The 20,341-nt window shown below is 35.8% G+C and overlaps 6 protein-coding genes across 8 annotated transcripts; 2 read left to right on the top strand and 4 right to left on the bottom strand.

Moving 5' to 3' along the window:
• Nucleotides 1-211: 211 nt before the first annotated feature.
• Nucleotides 212-1,831, top strand: LOC17896525 (BEL1-like homeodomain protein 11). Its single transcript, XM_006300945.2, has 4 exons — nucleotides 212-562; nucleotides 911-1,296; nucleotides 1,390-1,450; nucleotides 1,545-1,831. The coding sequence occupies exons 1-4, from the start codon at nucleotides 269-271 to the stop codon at nucleotides 1,671-1,673; spliced, it is 870 nt and encodes a 289-aa protein (XP_006301007.1). The 5' UTR covers nucleotides 212-268; the 3' UTR covers nucleotides 1,674-1,831.
• Nucleotides 1,770-3,548, bottom strand: LOC17894335 (26S proteasome regulatory subunit S10B homolog B). Its single transcript, XM_006301138.2, has 8 exons — nucleotides 3,401-3,548; nucleotides 2,989-3,287; nucleotides 2,828-2,914; nucleotides 2,659-2,745; nucleotides 2,425-2,562; nucleotides 2,154-2,345; nucleotides 1,947-2,045; nucleotides 1,770-1,859 (listed from the first exon to the last, which is right to left on the bottom strand). The coding sequence occupies exons 1-8, from the start codon at nucleotides 3,546-3,548 to the stop codon at nucleotides 1,785-1,787; spliced, it is 1,125 nt and encodes a 374-aa protein (XP_006301200.1). The 3' UTR covers nucleotides 1,770-1,784.
• A 473-nt stretch (nucleotides 3,549-4,021) lies between these two features.
• On the bottom strand, nucleotides 4,022-6,228 carry LOC17895897. The gene is made up of 5 exons (XM_006302157.2): nucleotides 5,828-6,228; nucleotides 5,599-5,741; nucleotides 5,139-5,410; nucleotides 4,864-5,018; nucleotides 4,022-4,747 (listed from the first exon to the last, which is right to left on the bottom strand). Exons 1-5 carry the CDS (start codon nucleotides 6,078-6,080, stop codon nucleotides 4,164-4,166), a joined length of 1,407 nt encoding a protein of 468 aa, XP_006302219.1. The 5' UTR covers nucleotides 6,081-6,228; the 3' UTR covers nucleotides 4,022-4,163.
• A 3,078-nt stretch (nucleotides 6,229-9,306) lies between these two features.
• Nucleotides 9,307-12,223, top strand: LOC17894213 (BEL1-like homeodomain protein 3). The gene is made up of 5 exons (XM_006302073.2): nucleotides 9,307-9,538; nucleotides 10,033-10,837; nucleotides 10,917-11,293; nucleotides 11,372-11,432; nucleotides 11,526-12,223. The coding sequence occupies exons 2-5, from the start codon at nucleotides 10,094-10,096 to the stop codon at nucleotides 11,916-11,918; spliced, it is 1,575 nt and encodes a 524-aa protein (XP_006302135.1). The 5' UTR covers nucleotides 9,307-9,538; nucleotides 10,033-10,093; the 3' UTR covers nucleotides 11,919-12,223.
• Nucleotides 12,224-12,399: 176 nt separating this feature from the next.
• On the bottom strand, nucleotides 12,400-15,246 carry LOC17894749. Of its 3 annotated transcripts, none has more exons than XM_006300410.2 (5): nucleotides 15,082-15,246; nucleotides 14,239-14,680; nucleotides 13,880-13,911; nucleotides 12,704-13,675; nucleotides 12,592-12,618 (listed from the first exon to the last, which is right to left on the bottom strand). In XM_006300410.2, exons 2-5 carry the CDS (start codon nucleotides 14,576-14,578, stop codon nucleotides 12,592-12,594), a joined length of 1,371 nt encoding a protein of 456 aa, XP_006300472.1. In that variant the 5' UTR covers nucleotides 14,579-14,680; nucleotides 15,082-15,246. The 3 variants fall into 3 exon arrangements, with proteins under 3 accessions (XP_023644363.1, XP_006300472.1, XP_006300473.1); XM_006300411.2 differs by lacking the exon at nucleotides 15,082-15,246 and adding an exon at nucleotides 14,959-15,051; XM_023788595.1 differs by lacking the exon at nucleotides 15,082-15,246 and having other exon boundaries at nucleotides 12,400-12,618; nucleotides 14,239-14,578.
• A 1,677-nt stretch (nucleotides 15,247-16,923) lies between these two features.
• Nucleotides 16,924-18,541, bottom strand: LOC17896361 (protein phosphatase 1 regulatory subunit INH3). The gene is made up of 2 exons (XM_023788069.1): nucleotides 18,394-18,541; nucleotides 16,924-17,483 (listed from the first exon to the last, which is right to left on the bottom strand). Exon 2 carries the CDS (start codon nucleotides 17,458-17,460, stop codon nucleotides 17,104-17,106), a length of 357 nt encoding a protein of 118 aa, XP_023643837.1. The 5' UTR covers nucleotides 17,461-17,483; nucleotides 18,394-18,541; the 3' UTR covers nucleotides 16,924-17,103.
• Between the last annotated feature and the right edge of the window lie 1,800 nt (nucleotides 18,542-20,341).

Here is a 20,341-nt window from a genome sequence, read left to right as displayed (position 1 = left end):
AAGTCCACCGAAAATATAATGTTTACTCAATTATCAAAAAAATAAAAAAAAAAATGAAGAAAAACAAAATATAATGGAGGCACTCTGGTTTATAACTAGCATTGGCCTAGTATTTATGGGTTTCAAAAGCTATCTTCGCTACAAGTCAACTTCCAATTTTTTTAAAAGCCAATATATGGATATAAAATATATATACTGATTGCTTCTTGGTTATATATGTATGTTGTGGAGCAAAGGGAGTAACAAAAACGTCTCCAAGTAGAGGAAGATGGATGAGTTTAGAGTAAGACATGAGTGTTCATCTCTTCGTGGTACTTTGTTGGATTCAAGATATGCCAAGGCAGTGCAATGCCTTGTAGAAGAAGTTATCGATATAGGTGGTAGAGATGTTGAGCTCTGCAACGACATCCTAATCCAACAAATGTTTCCAGGAAGGAGAAGATCCGGGTTTGGTTTGTCTTCCGAAATCAAATCCGAACTTTGCAGTGCAGGTTTCATGTCTTTGCCTGAGAATCATGAGATTCATATCAAAATCACCAAGCTTCTCAGTTTGTTGCAACAGGTCAGTCACTCTAATCATCCAAACGACTTTTAAAATAGTCTAAATTGGGTTTATATATGTTTAGTTTAACAAAGTAGTGTATACTTCTTAAAACTCCAAAACTTAAAAGTCTAATAACTAATTCTAAAGTGTAAAGACAAAACCTTAACCCAAAAATCTCTAAATCATAAAGCATAGAAACCTTTAATTGATAGCAATAAAATCTAAATAAAATGGTCTATTTCTTTAATTTTCGAAGAGTTAGTATTTTTTGTTTGTTGGATTAAGATGTTTTAAGATTGGTTTCCTCTGTTTTTGTTGTAACTATATTTTGGTTAAAACCGGTTTACTTCCTTGGCTTATGGACAGGTAGAAGAAAGATTTGACATGTACTGCAATCAATTGGAGCAAGTGATCTCATCATTTGAGGAAATAGCAGGAGATGGATCATCCAAAGTATACACCGGTTTAGCTCTCCAAGCCATGACTCGTCATTTCGGTAGCCTTGAAGAAGCAATCATATCTCAGCTCAACTCTGTTCGTCGGAGATTTATCATCTCTCAGCAAGATGTGCCCAAGATCATCAGCTCTGGCTTATCACAGCTCAGCTTGTTCGATGGGAACACTTCATCATCACTTCAGCGTCTTGGTTTGGTTCAAGGACCACAGAGACATGCTTGGAAACCCATCAGAGGCTTGCCTGAGACTTCCGTTGCGATTCTTCGAGCTTGGCTCTTTCAACATTTCTTGCATCCGTCAGTTTTCTTGTTGCTTAAGTAACTAATAGTAGAGATGAACTGAAGTAAAATGTTGTACAAATAACGTTTTGATTCTTGTAATGAAAACAGTTATCCGAATGAAGCAGAGAAGCTGGTGTTGGCGTCTCAAACAGGACTTTCCAAGAACCAAGTACACTTCTCTGACTCTGATCTTGCTTTAAAAATTTTGGTATCATCCTGATATTGAATGAGGTCATTTTTGTTGTTGTTGATGATGATCAAAGGTATCGAATTGGTTTATAAATGCTCGAGTTCGACTCTGGAAACCGATGATAGAAGAGATGTATAGAGAAGAATTTGGAGATTCCTCAGATGAATCCATGCAAAGAGAAGCTAATGATGATTCAAACTGACTGAAACAATTAAAAACAGAACAAATGTTCTCTGTCTAATTAGATCTATGCTTCTTCTTTTCATGAATTTGTTAGTCAGTTTTATCTCTTCTTCTGTATGTTTCTCTATCTTTACTCTTCCCCAAAGTCAACATCGTACTGTGCACTGGATTCAAGTTTCTTCGCTTCGCCTAGTCTTGTCGCAGCCTGAAAAAAGTGTTTTTTATGATCATAAGATGGGAAAGATTGCAACAGATTATCAAAGATCATACAATAAGCAGAAACTTAACTTACCTTGATGAAATCATTGGGGACAACGTAATCGCGCTCTGCTCGTAGAGCTAACATCCCTGCTTCAGTACATATGTTACGCAAATCTGCTCCATTGAATCCCTGCAAAAAATACATTTTTTCAATATAAAAACAATATGCTCTGTTTTGTTTTGCTTACACAAACACAAGTCATGTATGTATGTATCTATGTATGTATGTGTGACAAACCTCAGATAATTTCACAATCTTCTCGTAATCGATCTCTCCATGTTTATTTATACCAGAAGCATGAATCTTGAGTATTCTCATTCTAGAATCTCCATTAGGCAATGGAATCTCTATCTTCTTATCGATCCTACCAGGTCGAAGAAGCGCAGGGTCAAGAACATCAGGTCTGTTTGTTGCCATTATTACTTTCACCTAATAAAATACAAGAAGCCATGATTCATAAATGAATCTTTTTGCTGAGCATTTTAAAACAACAAAGATGCAGAGATACCTTCTCAAGTTCATTGAATCCATCAAGCTGGGAAAGAAGCTCAATGAGAACTCTATCACATTCACACGGTCTTACGTCTTCTCTGGATCCACGACGTGTACCAATAGCATCAATCTCATCCATAAAGATGATGCAGGGCTTTAAGAAGAAGAAAATAACACAGCTTATCTCAGACGTAAGCTATACAAAATCACAAACATGTATATATTAAGCAAAAAAATATAGAGAACTTACTTGATGATCACGAGCATATCTAAACATCTCTCTCACTAACAATGAACTATCTCCTAAATATTTGCTTAGAAGCGCGCTAGAAACAACCTTCAAAAAAACCAAACTATCCTATAATTTTGGTACAAGCTAAGAGATCTTAAAAACAAGCATTGTATATGAAGTCTCTTACTGTCAAAAAAGTCGAATCCATATTGCTAGCGATTGCTCTAGCTAACAATGTCTTTCCAGTTCCAGGAGGTCCATAAAGAAGCACTCCCTACTAACATAACTCAACACAGTGAATCTTGGGAACAACAAGTTCGAAATCAGAACAACAAAATCAATCCAAACCTTGGGAAGCTTTACACCAACTCGTTGAAACATATCAGGATTCGTGAGAGGAAGTTCAATGTAATCTCTAAGATCTCTGATTTGCTTAGACAAACCACCAAGATCGGAGTAGCTAACGTCTCCACGATGTTGATGCACCATATTATAAACCAAGGGATTAACCATAGGAGGGAGAATTCTCATGATCGTCATTGATAGTATCTCATGAGTTACTCTGGTTCCAGAAACTAGCTTTGATTTATCCACTTTGTTACAGCACTTCACAATGTAACGAACTCCCTCGTCTCCTTTCACAATAACTGAAGATTAAATTTGTGAAAGTGAATGGATCTGACAAAGAAACAAAACAAAACAAAATCAAGAAAAAGTGAAAGAGAGAGAGAGAGAGAGAGAGAGAGAGAGAGATGTTTACATCGTTCTTTGTCTAGAGGTTTTACGATTTCTCCAACTGCTTCCGCAGGAGTAGTGGTAAGGTAATTGAGAACGTGTTCAGTTTCTTTAAACACTTTCTTGATAAGCTCCAATATCCTCGTCACTGACACACAGAAAACACTTGTCATGCATTCTCATTAAACCCTAGAAAGAGACGTGCATAGCAAACATTAGCTGGGAAAGAGGGTTTAGAAGGAATCTGGACCAAAATCGAGTGATAGTTGGTGAAATTTGCGAATGAGTAGCTTTTGCTTGTACGTCTTAATGGCGTCGCGTCTCCTCTCTGACTCTTCTTCTCTGTCTTCCATGGAAGCGAACCTTGAAAGCTTTGAACTTGAAGTACTAAGTAAAGCAAGAGAACGAAGGACACGAACGATTCTGAGATTTTTTTCTTCCCTTTTCTCAGCTAAAGAATCTGTTATATTTCCCGTTTGATTTTCCACAACTGAAACATTCCTAACGTACTAACGTATATCTATTAAATCCCGCTCTTTTACACATATTCTACTTTGACCCCATACGTTTTGGTTTTATCAGTTTAACTCCAGGATATGTACACTCTGTAATTTAGATGACACAAGACTTCGACGGCACTTACGAATTCAGCAGCGAAGCTAATTCTCAATTTGTATTCATAATTAGAAAACCATCATACACAAACAAAAAAAAAAGGAACAAAATTTGCTGTAGTTTTGTAAAATTTCTATGAACAGAAGAAACATCCCAGTTTAAATGATTTCATCTCATCGTAAAGCATGAGCCTTTGCGTGTTGCAAGACTTCCTTGAGAACCGAAGCTATTCGATGTGACATATGATGTTCCAAAAACATCTCTTTTACTCTCTCATACCCATTTTTCCCCATTGTTAACCGTAACTCAACTTGCATCGCCAATTTCACTATGTTCTTGGCAAGAGGTGTCACGCCTTCTTTCCCTGCATTATGTAACAGACCGGTTGTTCCGTTCACTACAATCTCCATTGTACCTCCAGCTGCAGTACCAAGTACAGGTAGCTTAAAGGCCATGGCTTCGATTGTTATTCTCCCAAAGCATTCTCCTCTGGCTTGCGAATTCTGGACAAGAACGTCTATGGCTGCTATATATGGAGCTACGGTTAGAGTTTTGTTGACGAAGTGAACAAAGTTCTCAAGTTTCTTTTCTTGGACAAAGTTGCGTAGTTCAGTTTCAAACTTTGTCTGTCGGCTCATGTCGCTTCCTACTACTACTGCATGCATTGTTGGTACCTGAAGTTTCTTCTCTTTGATTGTTTCAAGACTTTCATGAAAGGCTCGGAGGAATAGGTCCTGGCCTTTTCCTCGTGATACACCTGAAAATAATAACAAACTCAGGTAAATTCTTTGGTTACACATGAACTCTTAACTCCTTAAATAGATTATCCTCCTCAAGGGACTGAGAAGAGGAAAGACTTAAAAGATGGCATACTATTAATAATGCCAAATAGTAAGTCTTCATTCCGTACTCCAAGAGATTCTCGGACGTGCTCACGGAGAACTCTCTTGGCAACACTGTCTTCAGCTACTTCCATCAATTCCTTGCTATTTCCTAAGTGTACGACATAAGTTTTGGGCATTTTAATCCTGTATTCCAACAGTCATAGAACAGTGTTAAGCTACAAGAAGAAATAAAAACAGGTGAACCCAACTGAGATTTCTGTATATGATTGACATGAAGCAGGAAGTGCAAAGGAGGAAACGGACCCTAGACGAGCCTGAGTTCTGTTTTTCCAGTATTCAGCTGTTGCGTGAGAATCAATCATGGCCCCTGCAACAAAGGGGAGGTGTTTGACCAAATCTGGATTGAAATAGTGTCCTCTCATCTCATGAATCCACCAAAGGATCTTAGGTAGAACTTTAACAACATTTTCCTTGAGAACAGCATCCAGCCATTTCCCAGCCACAGCAGTATTTAGAACAATCAAATCAGCCTTGAGAGCTGTATCTATGGCTTTCTGACCCTTTGCAGAGATCACCTGGAGTCAGAGAGTTCACATCAAGACCAAAAAAAGAAACAAAGAACTTGGTCAATCAATATAGTAAATGATACTCGTATTCACTAAAGTTGCTAATTCAGTACAACGGGACTAAGAAAAAGTCCAAGACAACATCTTTACAGCAACTTAAGCAGTATACATCTTGATAAGATAAAGATAAAGAGAACCTGAACTCCTCGATCCAACATCTTGTGTTCTAGACTGTAGATAACTTGATCTGCTTCAAGTGGTTTCTGATTAGTAATCCAAACAACTTCAGCACCAACTCCTCTTAACAAAAACGCCAATTCCATCAACAGCAACGGTCCACCTTCGTCACACAAAATCAATCATCCCCTTAAGAGAAAGAAAGGATTTTTTCGAAAACCCGGATCAAATAGGGATCAAATTTAGCACCTGAGAGTGATAGCTCGTGGGAAACTAACAAAACGAGCTTCGATTTCATGAAACCTAGAGGATTTGATTGAAGCTTCGTGGCGCTGCTATCACCATTCTTCTCCTCCACGAATTGGCCGCTAAAGTTACATGATTCAAAGCTAGATCTCACGAGAATCAACCCAACCGTTGATACAGATAAAAACAATAAAACCATCATTGCCCATCTCTTCCTTTGCATTGTGACCCAAATGCTCGTCGACGCTTTCGACATTGCTTTTTTTTTCTCCGCTAAACACACATCCCACGGTTTTCAACAATAAATCTTCGCAAATTCCTCCTCGAACTAAGCTACTAATCTCCAAAATCAAATTTTTGATTACGATTAGGCAAAAGAAATTGGATCTCTGAGTAGAACTGATTCAAACTCAGTGATACTGAGAAGAAGAACCTTGGAAGTTAGCACTTTTGTAGGTTTTCGCAATTCATGCCGTTTTGAAAGCAAATCATGCCGTTTTGAAAGCAAATCATGCCGTTTTGAAAGCAAATAATTCTTTAACCCTCTAGGCGACAAAGAGGGTTATTTGGTCTTAAAGCCGCTAGTGAGAGAAGAGGTTTCTGTTAGACTATATTATCATGGGAAATTTTATTTGCACCAAGAAAAAGGCAATTTTAATACAAGATAAAATTGAAACTCCACTTTAGTAATTGTGTATCATTTACTAATGAGGTTTAATATTATCATATGGCTTTGAAATCTCATGCACTGCCAATTTATTATGTTCTACGTATGTTTTGAAAATGTAATTTCACAGGTCGTGTCAATCTTTTTTGCGAGAACCATATATATTTCCCTCTTATGATACAAAAACATTATGATTTTACATTGCATGTGTAATTTCTCAAACGCTTGAAAGATGAAACTCAAATATAGTGGCTTCTCCGGATATATATATCATTCTCAGCGAAACATTATGTAAAGATACGACAAACTAGGTCAAAATCAGATTTTGTGTCAGAGCATTTTAATGGTGCTATATACGGCTTATGAAACAAAAGCTGATTCTTATACTACTCTGATGTCAACTAATGGGATTAATTACTGTTCAACGTAAACATATATATCTAACCATACTATAAACTCTTATTCTTATACTACTTTGATGTCATTTACATATGTAGTTTAATCAGATTGTTCTTGTAAAATAATCGATAGTGAATTAACTGTTCATTATTTTCTCCCCCAATTGCAATTATCCTCTTATTTATATCGTAATTAAGGATATTTAATATTATTAGCTGTCATAATGTAGGTGTACTAAATGTGGGAGAAAGCTTTTGTCCAAACAAAAGCTGTTGGTTTCTTACTCGTCGTTTCCTCATTTAGCACTGTCATCATCGATTCAAATCTAATTATAAGTATTATTATGAGAGAAACTCATCATAATTCGCTTTAGAAAACCACATTCATGTAACCTAGTTTAGAAAGTTAAAAATATTTGAACCTTTCAATACGTTTGGATTTATTACTCACATATATATTCCACCAGTCGTTTGCCAATTGTACATTAAAAAAATAATACACTCATAACAAAAGAACATAAAGATGATTTGGTGTAACACATTGATTCTCATTGAAAGGTTTGTGTCGGCTGTTCCAAGCGATGACAAAAACCGAGACTCAACCAAAAACAATAGAAACAAATAAAATAAAACAAAGAATATACAGAAGAAAATGAAAACTAGAAGAATAAACATTTATGAATAATGGACACAACAAAGCCGTTAACGAACGTCGTCTACAAAACAAATTGGCGTCCAAGCCTTTTTTTTTTTTTTTTGGCCACTTTCACCAACCCTCGCGTCCGACACAGCTACCTTATTTATTTCAGTTTCAATTTTTTTCATCATTTTTCTTTTTTTCTTTTTCAAGTTCTACTTTTTCTATTATTTATTACACAACCTCCATAGATCCTCTTGGGACAAGGAATCGACCCATCATAAAGTTTCCATATTACTGCTATTTGTTTTTATAAATATATTTATTTTTTTAGAAAAATAAAATAGACTTTTTTCCCTTCTCATGTCACATATATCCTCATGTCACATAGTATATAAAAACAAGCTTGATGATTCAAGAAAATTGTGTTTATTGTTGTTAGTCAAAATTATTGGATTTTTCGTTACAAGGAAGGAAATTGGGTGGTCGTCACCTACTGGTTGTTAAGGTCCTTTAATCCCTCAATTAAGCAATTGAGAAGATACAACACTTCTTCCTCAAAGCAAATCAAATTTTCTCTTAGGTTTTATAGGGTTGCTTTTGTAATTCTAGTAACTTAATTTTTTAATATATTTGTTTTGTTGACATTTCTACTTCTTTATTTGTTTGTGAATTATGTTAAAGAAATTAGAAAATCCTGAAAAAAAGAAGAAGCGGAGTTATTTTAGTTTCCTCTTTTGCACGTCACTTAATAAGAAATGTGTGCCCGACGTATTAAGCAAACGAACACGTATACCCTTATAAACAACAATAGAAGAGCAGAAAAAATGTTTCTGTTGTTGATTTTAATTACATTATTTATAGAGAGTTTTATCGTTTATATACATCATCATATATATATATATATATATATATATATATATATAGATTAGTTATGAAGTAGTATCATATACTAGTAGTCACGTAACACATGTTTCTCGTTCGCTTAGAACCCCAACGATCCGTACCGCAATCATGTAAGAAATTATAAAAACATATATGTTGTTGTTGGTTAAGACTTAAGACTAACCCATGATTTTTATTAGCACACCCACAACTAATATTTGAGATTCTTTAGTTAGAAATTAATCTCTCATCAAAGCTTTGGTGGACAAATTTAATAGTAAAAACAATTCAACGGTTGCTTGAATTTGTTTCCAAGCTACTTATTAAACTTGACACATAAAACATAAAATATGAAAAACTCAACTCTTTTCTTCATTTTTTAAATGAAAAATATATATATTCTTATATTTTTTGTGTAATTGTATTGTTATATAAGTACCAAGTCAAGTCAACGACAACAGAGTATTCGTTCGGGTTCCAATAATATTCTTTTGTTTCATCAGATTAACTTGAATATATATATATTAAAAAGTCATATTTATAAAAATATTCTCTATTATCTAAAGATAATCCTATCAGAATTATATACAATGAATTTTCAGCTCACGCGTGCTATTCTCTAAATGGTTGGCCACAGAACAAAAATCTAATATTATTATTATTATTTTATTGATAATTTGATACAGAAGCTTCGGTTGGGATTAATAAATAAAAACAAAAAAGAATTACTGGTAGAGATTGTCAAATTTCTCCATAGGGTTTAATGATATATTATTATTTGTTAAACATTTAAATTATTTGTTAAAATCAGGGTTTGTTGTCGAGGTTCCAATGATAAGATGGTTTGGTTCTCTTCTTTGTGAGTGAAAGCACCAATTTTTTTTTTTAGTTTATTATAATATATTGGGATTTATAAAATCGTCTCTTGGGATTGGGTGTCTGCTCTTTCTCTCTCTCTCTCTCTCCCTCTATCTCTTTTTGTCTTGGACTGTTGTTCGAAGTTCTTCTTCTTCTTCTTATTCTTCTTCTTCTTTTTATCTCTGTTGTGTTCCCTGATGCAGCCACATCCACAACCTCTCTTCTCTCTTTTGTAGGCTTTTTTTTTAAAAAAAGTTTCATCATCTCAGGTTATGATTCTTTTTGTTTCCATTTCTTTTTAAATAATTCGATTGTTCTTATTAGCAGTTTCTTGATTCAAGACTATGATTGACCTGTACCTTTTATATTAAAAAGATTTCCTTTTTAGAGATTTTACCATCACCATCTCTGTTAATTCTTGTGAAAGTATAACCCAACAAAAAGAAAAGAGAACACTTTATAATTATATATCTCATGGTTTCATCATCATCATCATGCTCTGTTTTTTTTTTCTTTGCGTCACTGATTGAAGTGGAAAGTTTCATCTGTACAACAAAGATTAATTAGGGTTTTTGATATCTTCTTTTACCTAATTTGGGGATTTCTGGGTTTTGTTTTTTTCTTTTCTCTCTTTTCTTGAATTCATCTGTAATTGCGGCGTAAAAGAATATGATGTTTTAACCATTTCAAAGATTGTTCTTTTATTATCCACTACTCAGTTTCAAACTTACACGTCTCTCTCTCTCTCTCTTCTCATTTTCAGACAAAAATATTCAATCGGATGTAACAACAGCATTTTTCTTTCATTACAAAACCACAAATCCATGGCTGTGTATTATCCAAACAGTGTCGGCATGCAATCTCTGTATCAAGAATCCATTTACCTCAACGAACAACAACAACAACAACAAGCTTCTTCTTCCTCTGCTGCATCTTTCTCCGAGATTGTCTCCGGCGGTGTTCGAAACAACAACGAGATGGTTTTTATCCCACCAACAAGCGACGTTGCAGTCAACGGGAACGTAACGGTGTCGAGTAACGATCTAAGCTTTCACGGTGGTGGTCTTTCTTTAAGCCTTGGTAATCAGATCCAGTCAGCTGTCTCTGTCTCTCCCTTTCAATACCATTACCAGAATCTTTCCAACCAATTGAATTACAGTAATCCTAATGCTTCTACTATGTCCGATGAGAATGGGAAGAGCTTGAGTGGTCATCATCATCATCAACAACAACATCACTCTGACCAAATGATACCTTCCTCTGGTTACAACAACAATGGTGTTGGATTCTTCAACAACTACCGATACGAGACATCAGGGTTTGTGAGTAGTGTTCTGAGATCTCGTTACCTTAAACCCACTCAGCAATTGCTTGATGAAGTTGTTAGTGTTAGGAAAGAACTGAAATTGGGGAACAAGAAGATGAAGAACGATAAAGGTCAAGACTTTCAAAATGGGTCGAGTGATAACATTACAGAAGATGAGAAATCCCAATCGCAGGAGTTATCTCCATCAGAACGTCAGGAGTTACAGAACAAGAAGAGCAAGCTCCTAACAATGGTGGACGAGGTAAGACAAATCTTTCAATACTTTTAAAGTGAGGTCATGAGACTAGAATTTTTTTAAGCTTTGATGATTGTGTTTGCAGGTAGATAAAAGGTATAACCAATACCACCATCAAATGGAAGCTTTAGCTTCGTCTTTCGAGATGGTAACAGGTCTTGGAGCAGCTAAGCCTTACACATCAGTGGCTCTGAATAGAATCTCTCGCCATTTCCGCTGCTTGCGGGACGCGATAAAAGAGCAGATTCAGGTAATCAGAGGGAAGCTTGGTGAGAGAGAGACTTCTGAAGAACAAGGAGAGAGGATACCGCGTCTTAGGTATTTAGATCAAAGGTTGAGACAACAGAGAGCTTTGCATCAACAGCTTGGAATGGTTAGACCAGCTTGGAGACCACAAAGAGGCTTACCTGAAAACTCTGTCTCTATACTCCGCGCTTGGCTCTTTGAGCATTTCCTTCACCCGTAAGTTGTTGGTTTAAGAAGGCACTATGTTTTTGCTTCTCTTTGCTTATGTAATAACCATTTCAAGCTTTTTTGTAGATATCCAAAGGAATCAGAGAAAATCATGCTTTCAAAGCAGACAGGACTATCGAAAAACCAGGTAACCAAGAAGGCGAGGTCTCAGTTTTGTTGTTGGCTCAATCTTTGATGTTGCTTTAATTTGAACGGTCTTCTGATTCTTGACATTTTCAAGGTTGCAAACTGGTTTATTAACGCGAGAGTTCGACTATGGAAACCGATGATCGAAGAGATGTATAAAGAAGAGTTTGGAGATTCAGAGTTACTCTCTAACTCTAATCAAGACAACAACAAAATGCTAGAAACTTCTCAGCTCAAACACGAAGAGTCTTCTTTGCAGCAACAGAATCAGGGAAACAACAACAACAACATGGCATATAGATCTGATGCAGAAGAGAATCTCGTGTTTGCAGATCCGAAACCAGACCGTGTTGCTACTGGAGAGTACGACAGCTTGATGAACTATCATGGGTTTGGTATCGATGATTACAATCGCTACGTTGGCCTTGGAAACCAGCAAGATGGCAGATTCTCTAATCCCCATCAATTACACGACTTTGTTGTCTGAAAGGCTTTCACGCACTTAAGAGCTGGCAATGCCGGTTGATTGGGGAATATGATTCTTGAAGCGCAAGAAAAATGCGCTCTTCGCATTCTTATAGATAGGGGGTTATATAAATATATACCATATTTGTATATCTGTAATATTTGTTTGTGGCATATAAAAAGGATAGATTTTGTGAAAACTGTAGGTCTTAGTCTTTACATTTGTATATGAAACTGAGCCTTATGTACACTTTGGTAAGCCAATATTGTAACGTTTTGTGTATACTCTTCATGGTGGTATAAACAATACTTTCAAGTGTGAGCAAATCAAAATATTTGATCTGATTCCCTTTATATGCTACAAGAACTGAAACAGATTGTGAGTTCCTCTTAAATCTTCCGTAAACCTCGTGCTATGCATAACTTCTTAGAATCTCTGTTAGTGTGAGATGATTGTTTTAAAAAAACTTCTTAGAATCTCTGTTAGTGTCTGGCAATTTCTCAAAAATTTCTAAAACGACGTGTTTGTTTCATTACTAAAAATTATCCCCCACATGTTACACTGAAACACACAAAATATCCCAAAAAAAACGTTAAAACACAGCTCTAAAGGCTAAAGCTGAAGCTGAATATCTGTTTTTTACAAAGCTTTCCTAAATAACCCACATGCCTCTGATCCAGATCATGGGGTTTCATCATAGCTGCGATGTCTGGTTAAGTCCCTGAAATACGTCTTATTGGTTATTACAAGATTATCATTTCTTTTGCAATTCAGGATTGGAAATATCTCAGTGTATAGATCTTTACCTCTATGCTTGATGAAGAACGGTTATTACGATGTCTAGACCAAAACCCCTTCTTCAATGCAGAGTCTTTGGACGAGGGTTTACTCCACTTGGAGCTGATAGAAGCGAAGTGCCATTTCAAGAATGACTTATTAGACGAGCTCTTGCTACTGCAACTAGGTTCCAGCTTGAGCGCTTCGCCTTCTCGTTTTCCCATTTTCTGGAACTCGAAATCATCACATTCACTTTCACCGTAACTATCTACCACCCGGTTTTTACATCTTTTGTACTGTTTCGCCTTCACTTCCGCCTCTGCTTTTAGGGCTTTCCTTGTTATTTTCGCAACCCGTTTCTCCCCAATCGTGCATATGGGACAGGCAGGATCGTACTTCTCTATTTCAGTAGTCATGGTCTCTAAGCACTCTGCGTGGTAAACATGGCCACAAGCAAGAACAGCAGCAATTGGGAGCTCGAAATTGGCAATAGTGGACCTCTCGGTCAGTAACTTTGAGCAAGCTCCACAAGTCTGCTGATCAACAACGGAAGGGGAGAAGGAGAATCTGCTGCTACCACCACTTAGTTTCCGTCTGCCAGAACCCAAGTGTTCGCTATCAAAGGACCATCTCTCCCTTTGAGAATATGCCACAAGCTCAGAAAAAGTGTTCACAGACCAACCACCTTCAGAGGATGCGTATTGGGATCCAGTGGCGAAGTCATTGCTACAGGTCGAAAGCACAAAAGATGACCTTCCTTCTGAGACTGAGTAATTGTTATTTGGGGATTTCAATCCTAAAATTTGACTATCAGAAACCTGCCTAAACAACTGGTGCCCAGGTGAACGCCGAGCCCGTCTTGATGGTGTAGATCTAGGAGGAAGCAAACGCGTGTGCGTCGAGGAAAGATCACCGACTGGATTGGGAAGAGAAGGCGTAGAGAACAAAGGTTTCGGTAAAGCTGATGGGACAATTCCAGGTGAGTCAATGAAATTCTTCACCTGAAACAATGAAGAACCAAAAAGAGGTTAGGAAACCTGAAGGAAAGAAGATAATACTTCCCTAGGAGAAACACAAGTAGAAGGAAAGCCCAGCACTCTTAACCTCAAATTGTAAGGAAACCAAAGGTGCTTAAGAAAAACACATGACAGAGAACAAATCAAAACTCGTAAAGCTCAAACTATGAGTTAAGTTGATAATCTCACCTCAATGAGATCACTGCTTGCCAAGGATGAACCTGCCGCACACAAAAGTGTAACATAAGACACCGCAAGAGCACATTAAGCAAGCTTAATATATTACAGTAATAGTTCCTGGTGCCAAGTTAGAATATGGTCATAAACATCCTACTTAAAATTGACTTGGCAACTATATCTAGTCAACAACGACAAGAGATAATGAAAACTAGCAAGCTTTATACAACAGAATAAATATAATCAGACTACAAATGCTTTTCCATCTTTGATCATGATGGTGGAATGGGAAGATTTAAGGAAAGAACTAAAACAGACTCAAAATAATGAGTAAGATAAATCTCCCAATAGTTGTTGTCTTAGAGAATAACCTGAAGAAGGTGGAACCATCGAATTAGTGCTCATCTCTGGAGTTGCTGATTTGTGAGAGGCAGGAGTCCCTAAATGCCCATCAGGAGGAGTTCCTCCCTCAGATAAAGTTCCTCTATCAGACCCTAATGACATCTTATCCATACTAATACCTCTACTCCCAACAAACGAACTGTAATAAGGTGAACCCTCAATCTCATCAGCCACTCGCCTCCTATTGTCACGCCGGAAACTCCACTGCGGCGAACAAACTGAGTTCCGATGAACAGACGCACTGGCAGGTCCACCACTACTAGGAGGAACCTTTCTGTCTTTCACAGCTACACAACAAACTGAACCCATAATCTCTATTATTCTCCAATACGCTGCTTTAACTTAAACACAAAACTTGCAAACAACTTGTATACGTCCTCACGCAGTAACAACAGTCACCTATTGTAAACCCTGCAGAAACAGATCATAGTAAGCACACCGAGAAAAAAACACAATACAAATAAGATCTGAGATTCGTATAACCAAATATACACAGATCAAAATGGAACACAGGGAAGAGAAGAGTATCTCGAAAACAAACTCAGATACTGAAGAAACTAATTATGATTTTGATCATGTTATGAATTAAGCGATCAATTCTAATGGATACAAAATGAATTAACAAAAGCTCAGAGAAGAGGGAGAAGAAGAATAACAAAATACACAAGTAAACAACAAAATCAACCTACAAATTCTTAAGTCGATTTCGTAATCACGACGACACAAAGGGGTCTCACGAGAACGAAGAAGGTTTCGGCGGAATCAAAAAAATCAAGGAAAAGGCGTATGTATAAAGAAAAGGGCATACGTACACGGAGATTAGATCCTCCTCCGTTGATGAAATAAACGGCGGAGATTACCGTTGAATGATCGGAAAAACCCAAAAAAATCGATCTGAGAGAGAGAGAGAGAAGAAGAGAGGAAGCAGTTTTGATATTGGGTGCGTCTGCGTTTTGCGTCTGGGAAGCGAAGGCAAAAGCACGCACGGGGAATTGTGCCACGTTCCTCCACTTTTTTGTTCTTCCTTATTTATTTTCTTTTGTTTTTGCTTTTTCTTTATTTATGTTTTTTTTTATATTGTTTTTTACTTTTGCTTTTTCGTAAAGTTTTATCTATTTCGGAATCAACATATGAATTTGATTAAAAAATTAAAGATCATTGAGAACCATAGAAGAGAGAGAATAGATCAGTAAAATGTAATTAATACACCATTTCGAAATTATAATTATGTTAATTATTTTTGGGTTAATTGAGAGAGGTTTGGTGGCTTTATGGACCACGGGGGAGTGCGCTCTACGTGTTACTGTTTCTCCATTAGCCGCAAAAGCCAAAAACTTTGATGCCCTCAATTTTTTTTTATTTTTTATTTTATATATAAAGACCACATTTTGTCGTCAACACTCATACATAACAAAGTTTTGATTGCAATTTATATTACAAAAAAATGTTTTACAACTTCCTTAGTCACACATCAAAGTGATATACAGTATTCGTTCACCCACTCTCGTCAGTTTCCATAATAAATTAGTGATGAATTAAATAACACTAATCAATGTTTATGTACTTACAAGTATAAATGCCAAAACCTGTCAGCAACTTAGGTTAGACCCATTTACTTATTTTCAAACTCACGCCACACACACACCTCATGCTTTGTAACTTTTGTTTTCTATCATTCGAATTGTTTTATAAACTGTATACACACTTATGAAAATTCTTTTCTTGAATTAAAATCATATTTTTTTTAAAAACAAAATCCATTTAAGGTATGATATCGTTAATCACATTCAAACCATTTCCCACATGGATTGATGAAGACCTAGGTGACTTTTTGTTTCAAGAGATTTGATTTGACTAGTCACAGTATCAGTATTTAAATAATGGGCTTCCTTTGAGGGCCCATCACCAACAAAAAGCCTGGACCAGACCTCTTAATCACTCGACAACCTCTGCAGAGTATAAATAACAGCTATAGTTCCCGTCCCGCCATTGTTTTATTTTATTTTACCTTTTGCTGTTTGGCCCATCCAAACATAATATATTTTTGCCTTATATGGGAGCAACTAGCTAAAGAATAGATTCTGATCAAGCTTTCGTACGTGTATTATTCTGATCGAATTATAAAAATAGTGGTGGAGAATCCGTAGATGGAGTAATGTAATCCACATATTGCCCTGGAGTATATAGTGTTATTCTTACGCTAAGTCAGAGTCACGAGTACAACTTTTTATTATTCCTTTTCAACAGAGTATATTTTCCAACAGTCAAATAAGGACAACATCATTTGTCCAATACACAATTAGATTCATTGAACATATATACGAGTTTTTCAGATATTGGAAAAAATGACTTTTGGTTCATATGTTAATCATTTCATCCATGACCACTTGCACCTATTTCTTGGTAGGCTTGCAAAAAGTTGATATGAAGCCATTCTTTATGGTGCGTGAGAGTTATCTATTTGTTAAATTTTTCTCATCGAGTGTCATGATTACAAGTGAAGACCATCTAAGAAGATCCATACCATTTGAGAATTGTAAAGTTAGTTGAATCTTTATGTGGGATCATTTACATTTCCAAGATTTTTAAGGCGATATTTTTCTGACATAATGAAACATTCAATTCAATATGACTGATTTTTTTGCATACGTTGGTTAGTCAACATTGATCAATTGCAACGGAATCTGCACACTGTATTTACATATAAAAAGCCAAACCAGGGTTATGTAACGGGAAGAGTAGAAAATGAAACCAAAATATCAAAATTGTTATCTTCACTGATCCATTAAAAAGGCTTGAATAGCTCTATAATAGTGATAAGAGAACCCGATCGATCAGTCATCAGCTTTAATATCATTTGAAGACGACGAGGCCTTACTGCCAGATTCGGAGTGTTCATGGTTATGTTCATGATCATGGTGATGGTGGTGGTTGTTGTTGTCTTCTTCTTCTTCTTCTTCTTCACTGTCATCCTCATCAAAGGGCTTCTGTTTGTGAAAGATACAACATTTCTTTGAACTCTTCCTCTGCATAAACTCGTTGTCCACGGTCCCGTCCTTCCATGAAACTTTCTTCTTCTTCCGGGTCAAACGAAGGACTAATCTTTCTGTCAGCTGCGGTTGAGAAATAGGGGTTTCTAAGATGACAGAGGTTGTTGTTGTTGAAGATGAAGGCCGGGTCGCTGTGCTCATAGCTCAAGAAAATGTTTTGATATCTGCATAAGGAGACAAAATGATCAATTCTTGACTGCTCAAGGCAAAATGATCATCCACCATGAATAACAAGAACAGAAGGGGAAACATACATAAAAACTAGTTCCTCATAGGGACAACATTTTTAAACCCAAAAGATTGTAAATATAAACTCAATAACTGACTTGGTGATGAATGACAAGAGCTAGTGACTGATTATAAACAGCAGTTCACAGCAGACAACTAACACAGATTGTTTATGAAAAGATCAATGGGTTCACAATCAGAGATTTATGACAAGTCTCAAGGTGTGGGAAAACTCATAAAAGCCTTCAAACGAGACACAAAGAACAGAGTGTAGCCAAGATGGTTCAAAGGAAAATCTAATCTTTAACTCAATTGTTTCAAGATGGTCACAGGAGATGTTTTAGCTTGTCTATCGTATCTTGGAAACAAACACCATTACAAAACTTACATCTTCAAAGTAATCCTAGGATAAACTCATAAAGGAAGCAAAAAGTTTAAAATGTTAAAATAATCATGAACTCTTGTATGAAATCATCTTTACAAGTGGTGGAAGATATCAATATGGTCACCAAAAAGACATAAGATACCAAATTGTTTAGTTTGTTTGCATAACATGAAATCAAAGACACGTCAAATTGAAATACAAAAAAGAATCACTATACATGTCGACATTGTAGAGAGAATATGTTTAATTAGTAGCAAACCAATACATAAAAAGATTAACGAATTTTCTTAAGCAAGCAAACCAATATACAGAGACAACTGAGAACCTAAGGAAACAAAAGACTCGGGTAAATAAATCTACGAAACAAAGCACAAAAAAATAATCGAACAAGAAACAGATTCTCTTAAACTGATTACGAAATCCCTAAACTAAACCTAATAAAAAAAAAAAAAGAGATTTACCTGAAACAACGTGAGAGGAAAAAGGATGATGAAATCAGAAACAGTAAGGTATTGTCGCCGGCGAGAATTAGAAGCAGTCAAAATCGCCCGCCTCCTATGAAAAAAGACCAGAATCGAAGAAGATGAACAGCCGCTTTATTTCGTCGTGATTTTTTTGTTTTTTGTTTTTTGTTTTCTCGGGTTAGTCAATACGACGTAGTTTACACAATCTACAGTGAAAATATTCAAAACGACGTCATTTCGAATGGGAGAAAAAAAAGAAGGTATAAACACATACACCCGCCACTATATTTGATTTGACAACATCATCATGGCGTTCGAAGGTCGAATCTTTCAAAGAGTTTTTGTCTTTTGCTTTGGCTATGGACTCAAACATCGTTCCTGATGTATGGCTTGTCTTAACAAAACAAAACACTTTAAATCAATGTGTTTTATACATTCCTGAGCTCTCCTTTCTCATCAGTTCTATACAACGTTTCTGATCTAAAGAGTTCCAAACTCTTTCTAGTTACTAAATAAGTTTTTAATCTTGTAACCTGTACGTCAGTGCTTATGCCCGGATCGGACATGTTTGTAACCTTTAAAAGATAAGATTACCTCATATCTATATTTCTTTCGGTTATGTGATTGTAGTTGTTTACGAAATTACGAACCTATATATATATATATAATATAGATAGTGGTAACGCGAATATTAATCGTAAATAAATGAAGAATGGAATGGTGCAACTATCTAAAGAATCGATTCTAATGAAGCTTTCGTACGTGTATTATTCGGATCAATTTATAAAAGACTACAACACAAATTGTGGTGGAGGCATAGAAATATATACGCCACATAATATCACCTTCAAGAATATAGAGTTATTATTCGTACGCTAAGATCAGAGACACGAACATCTACTTGCCCCCATTTGTTTATTCCTTTAATTTCACAGAGTAAATATTATACTATTTGCAATAATCACATAAGGACAAGATCACTAATCAACGCAGTGTATGGATTCATTGAACATTACATGATTCTCCAAGTATTGGAAACTACTTCTTTTCTTTTTGTTTAGTTTATGGTTTTAATCATTTCGTCAGTGACCAATTAGCTTGGTCGATTTGTAAAAAGTTAGCTAAAATATTGTTTTGGTGCCTGACGATCATTGAGGGTGATTTGTTTTGTCAAATTATCTCATCAAATGTCATCATTTGTATATTTGTAATAAAACTTCGAAACTCATTCATACCTAGTGGTTAAAATATTCGTTTGAGGTTAGTACACGAAATTTTAAAGTGGCTTCAACCATACAGTTCTAATAAAATCAAGTTATATATTTATAACCCATACACGATAACCAATTTTGCTTGTATCGAAAAAAAAGTGATGATGACCAAAAAACAATTATTGTAATATAAGAAAACATAATACTACAAATAAAAATACAGCATTAATTATTAGCAACATTTATAAAATACATGAGACGTATGGTTTGAGGTTGAATAACTTGTAAATGAAAATATTGCAAAAATTAAGACACAACAATCCTACATATACAATGTTAGTTGATCGGAATCAGCGATCATAGAATTGACATGTAGATATTTTAAAGGAAAAAAGGAAGACGAAATAATTGATATATGCATATAGTGAGATCATGTGCCTCGTACGTAAGAATCTTGAAAAAAAAAGGAGAAAACTCGAGTGACCCATGATAATAACTCATTTTAGATGTAAGTACTAAAACGCATCATTATTTATCACATTCGGACAATATAGGTCTCCAACACAATAATCACAACACACCATTTCTATATAGTATTTATTTATGGACCACCCACAAACATCTTACAAAACCGTCCACGATCTTTCACATTTTTTTCACTAATAGCCAAAAATCTCATCTTTCTAATAAGAGCAACATATACTCCCAAATAAGGAAAATAGGAAACCCCCAGC

Source organism: Capsella rubella, unplaced genomic scaffold, assembly GCF_000375325.1.
Source record: "Capsella rubella cultivar Monte Gargano unplaced genomic scaffold, Caprub1_0 scaffold_2, whole genome shotgun sequence".
NCBI classification, from domain to species: Eukaryota; Viridiplantae; Streptophyta; class Magnoliopsida; order Brassicales; family Brassicaceae; genus Capsella; species Capsella rubella.
This window is presented reverse-complemented; position numbering and strand designations above follow the sequence as displayed.

Bases quoted from the DNA above. Each gene is read 5' to 3' on its own strand.
- LOC17896525 (XM_006300945.2), top strand. From the start codon at position 269: ATGGATGAGTTTAGAGTAAGACATGAGTGTTCATCTCTTCGTGGTACT. The intron at 563-910 runs GTCAGTCACTCT...GCTTATGGACAG, and splicing joins TTCTCAGTTTGTTGCAACAG to GTAGAAGAAAGATTTGACAT. The intron at 1,297-1,389 runs GTCAGTTTTCTT...TAATGAAAACAG, and splicing joins TTTCAACATTTCTTGCATCC to TTATCCGAATGAAGCAGAGA.
- LOC17894335 (XM_006301138.2), bottom strand. From the start codon at position 3,548: ATGACAAGTGTTTTCTGTGTGTCAGTGACGAGGATATTGGAGCTTATC. The intron at 3,288-3,400 runs GTAAACATCTCT...TTTAATCTTCAG, and splicing joins ACCTCTAGACAAAGAACGAT to TTATTGTGAAAGGAGACGAG. The intron at 1,860-1,946 runs GTAAGTTAAGTT...CACTTTTTTCAG, and splicing joins TCCCCAATGATTTCATCAAG to GCTGCGACAAGACTAGGCGA.
- LOC17895897 (XM_006302157.2), bottom strand. From the start codon at position 6,080: ATGTCGAAAGCGTCGACGAGCATTTGGGTCACAATGCAAAGGAAGAGA. The intron at 5,742-5,827 runs GTGCTAAATTTG...TGTGTGACGAAG, and splicing joins CCACGAGCTATCACTCTCAG to GTGGACCGTTGCTGTTGATG. The intron at 5,411-5,598 runs GTTCTCTTTATC...CTCTGACTCCAG, and splicing joins TGTTGGATCGAGGAGTTCAG to GTGATCTCTGCAAAGGGTCA.
- LOC17894213 (XM_006302073.2), top strand. From the start codon at position 10,094: ATGGCTGTGTATTATCCAAACAGTGTCGGCATGCAATCTCTGTATCAA. The intron at 11,294-11,371 runs GTAAGTTGTTGG...GCTTTTTTGTAG, and splicing joins TTTGAGCATTTCCTTCACCC to ATATCCAAAGGAATCAGAGA. The intron at 11,433-11,525 runs GTAACCAAGAAG...GACATTTTCAAG, and splicing joins CAGGACTATCGAAAAACCAG to GTTGCAAACTGGTTTATTAA.
- LOC17894749 (XM_006300410.2), bottom strand. From the start codon at position 14,578: ATGGGTTCAGTTTGTTGTGTAGCTGTGAAAGACAGAAAGGTTCCTCCT. The intron at 13,912-14,238 runs GTTATTCTCTAA...TGTGTGCGGCAG, and splicing joins GATGGTTCCACCTTCTTCAG to GTTCATCCTTGGCAAGCAGT. The intron at 12,619-12,703 runs GTAAAGATCTAT...GACGTATTTCAG, and splicing joins GTTCTTCATCAAGCATAGAG to GGACTTAACCAGACATCGCA.
- LOC17896361 (XM_023788069.1), bottom strand. From the start codon at position 17,460: ATGAGCACAGCGACCCGGCCTTCATCTTCAACAACAACAACCTCTGTC.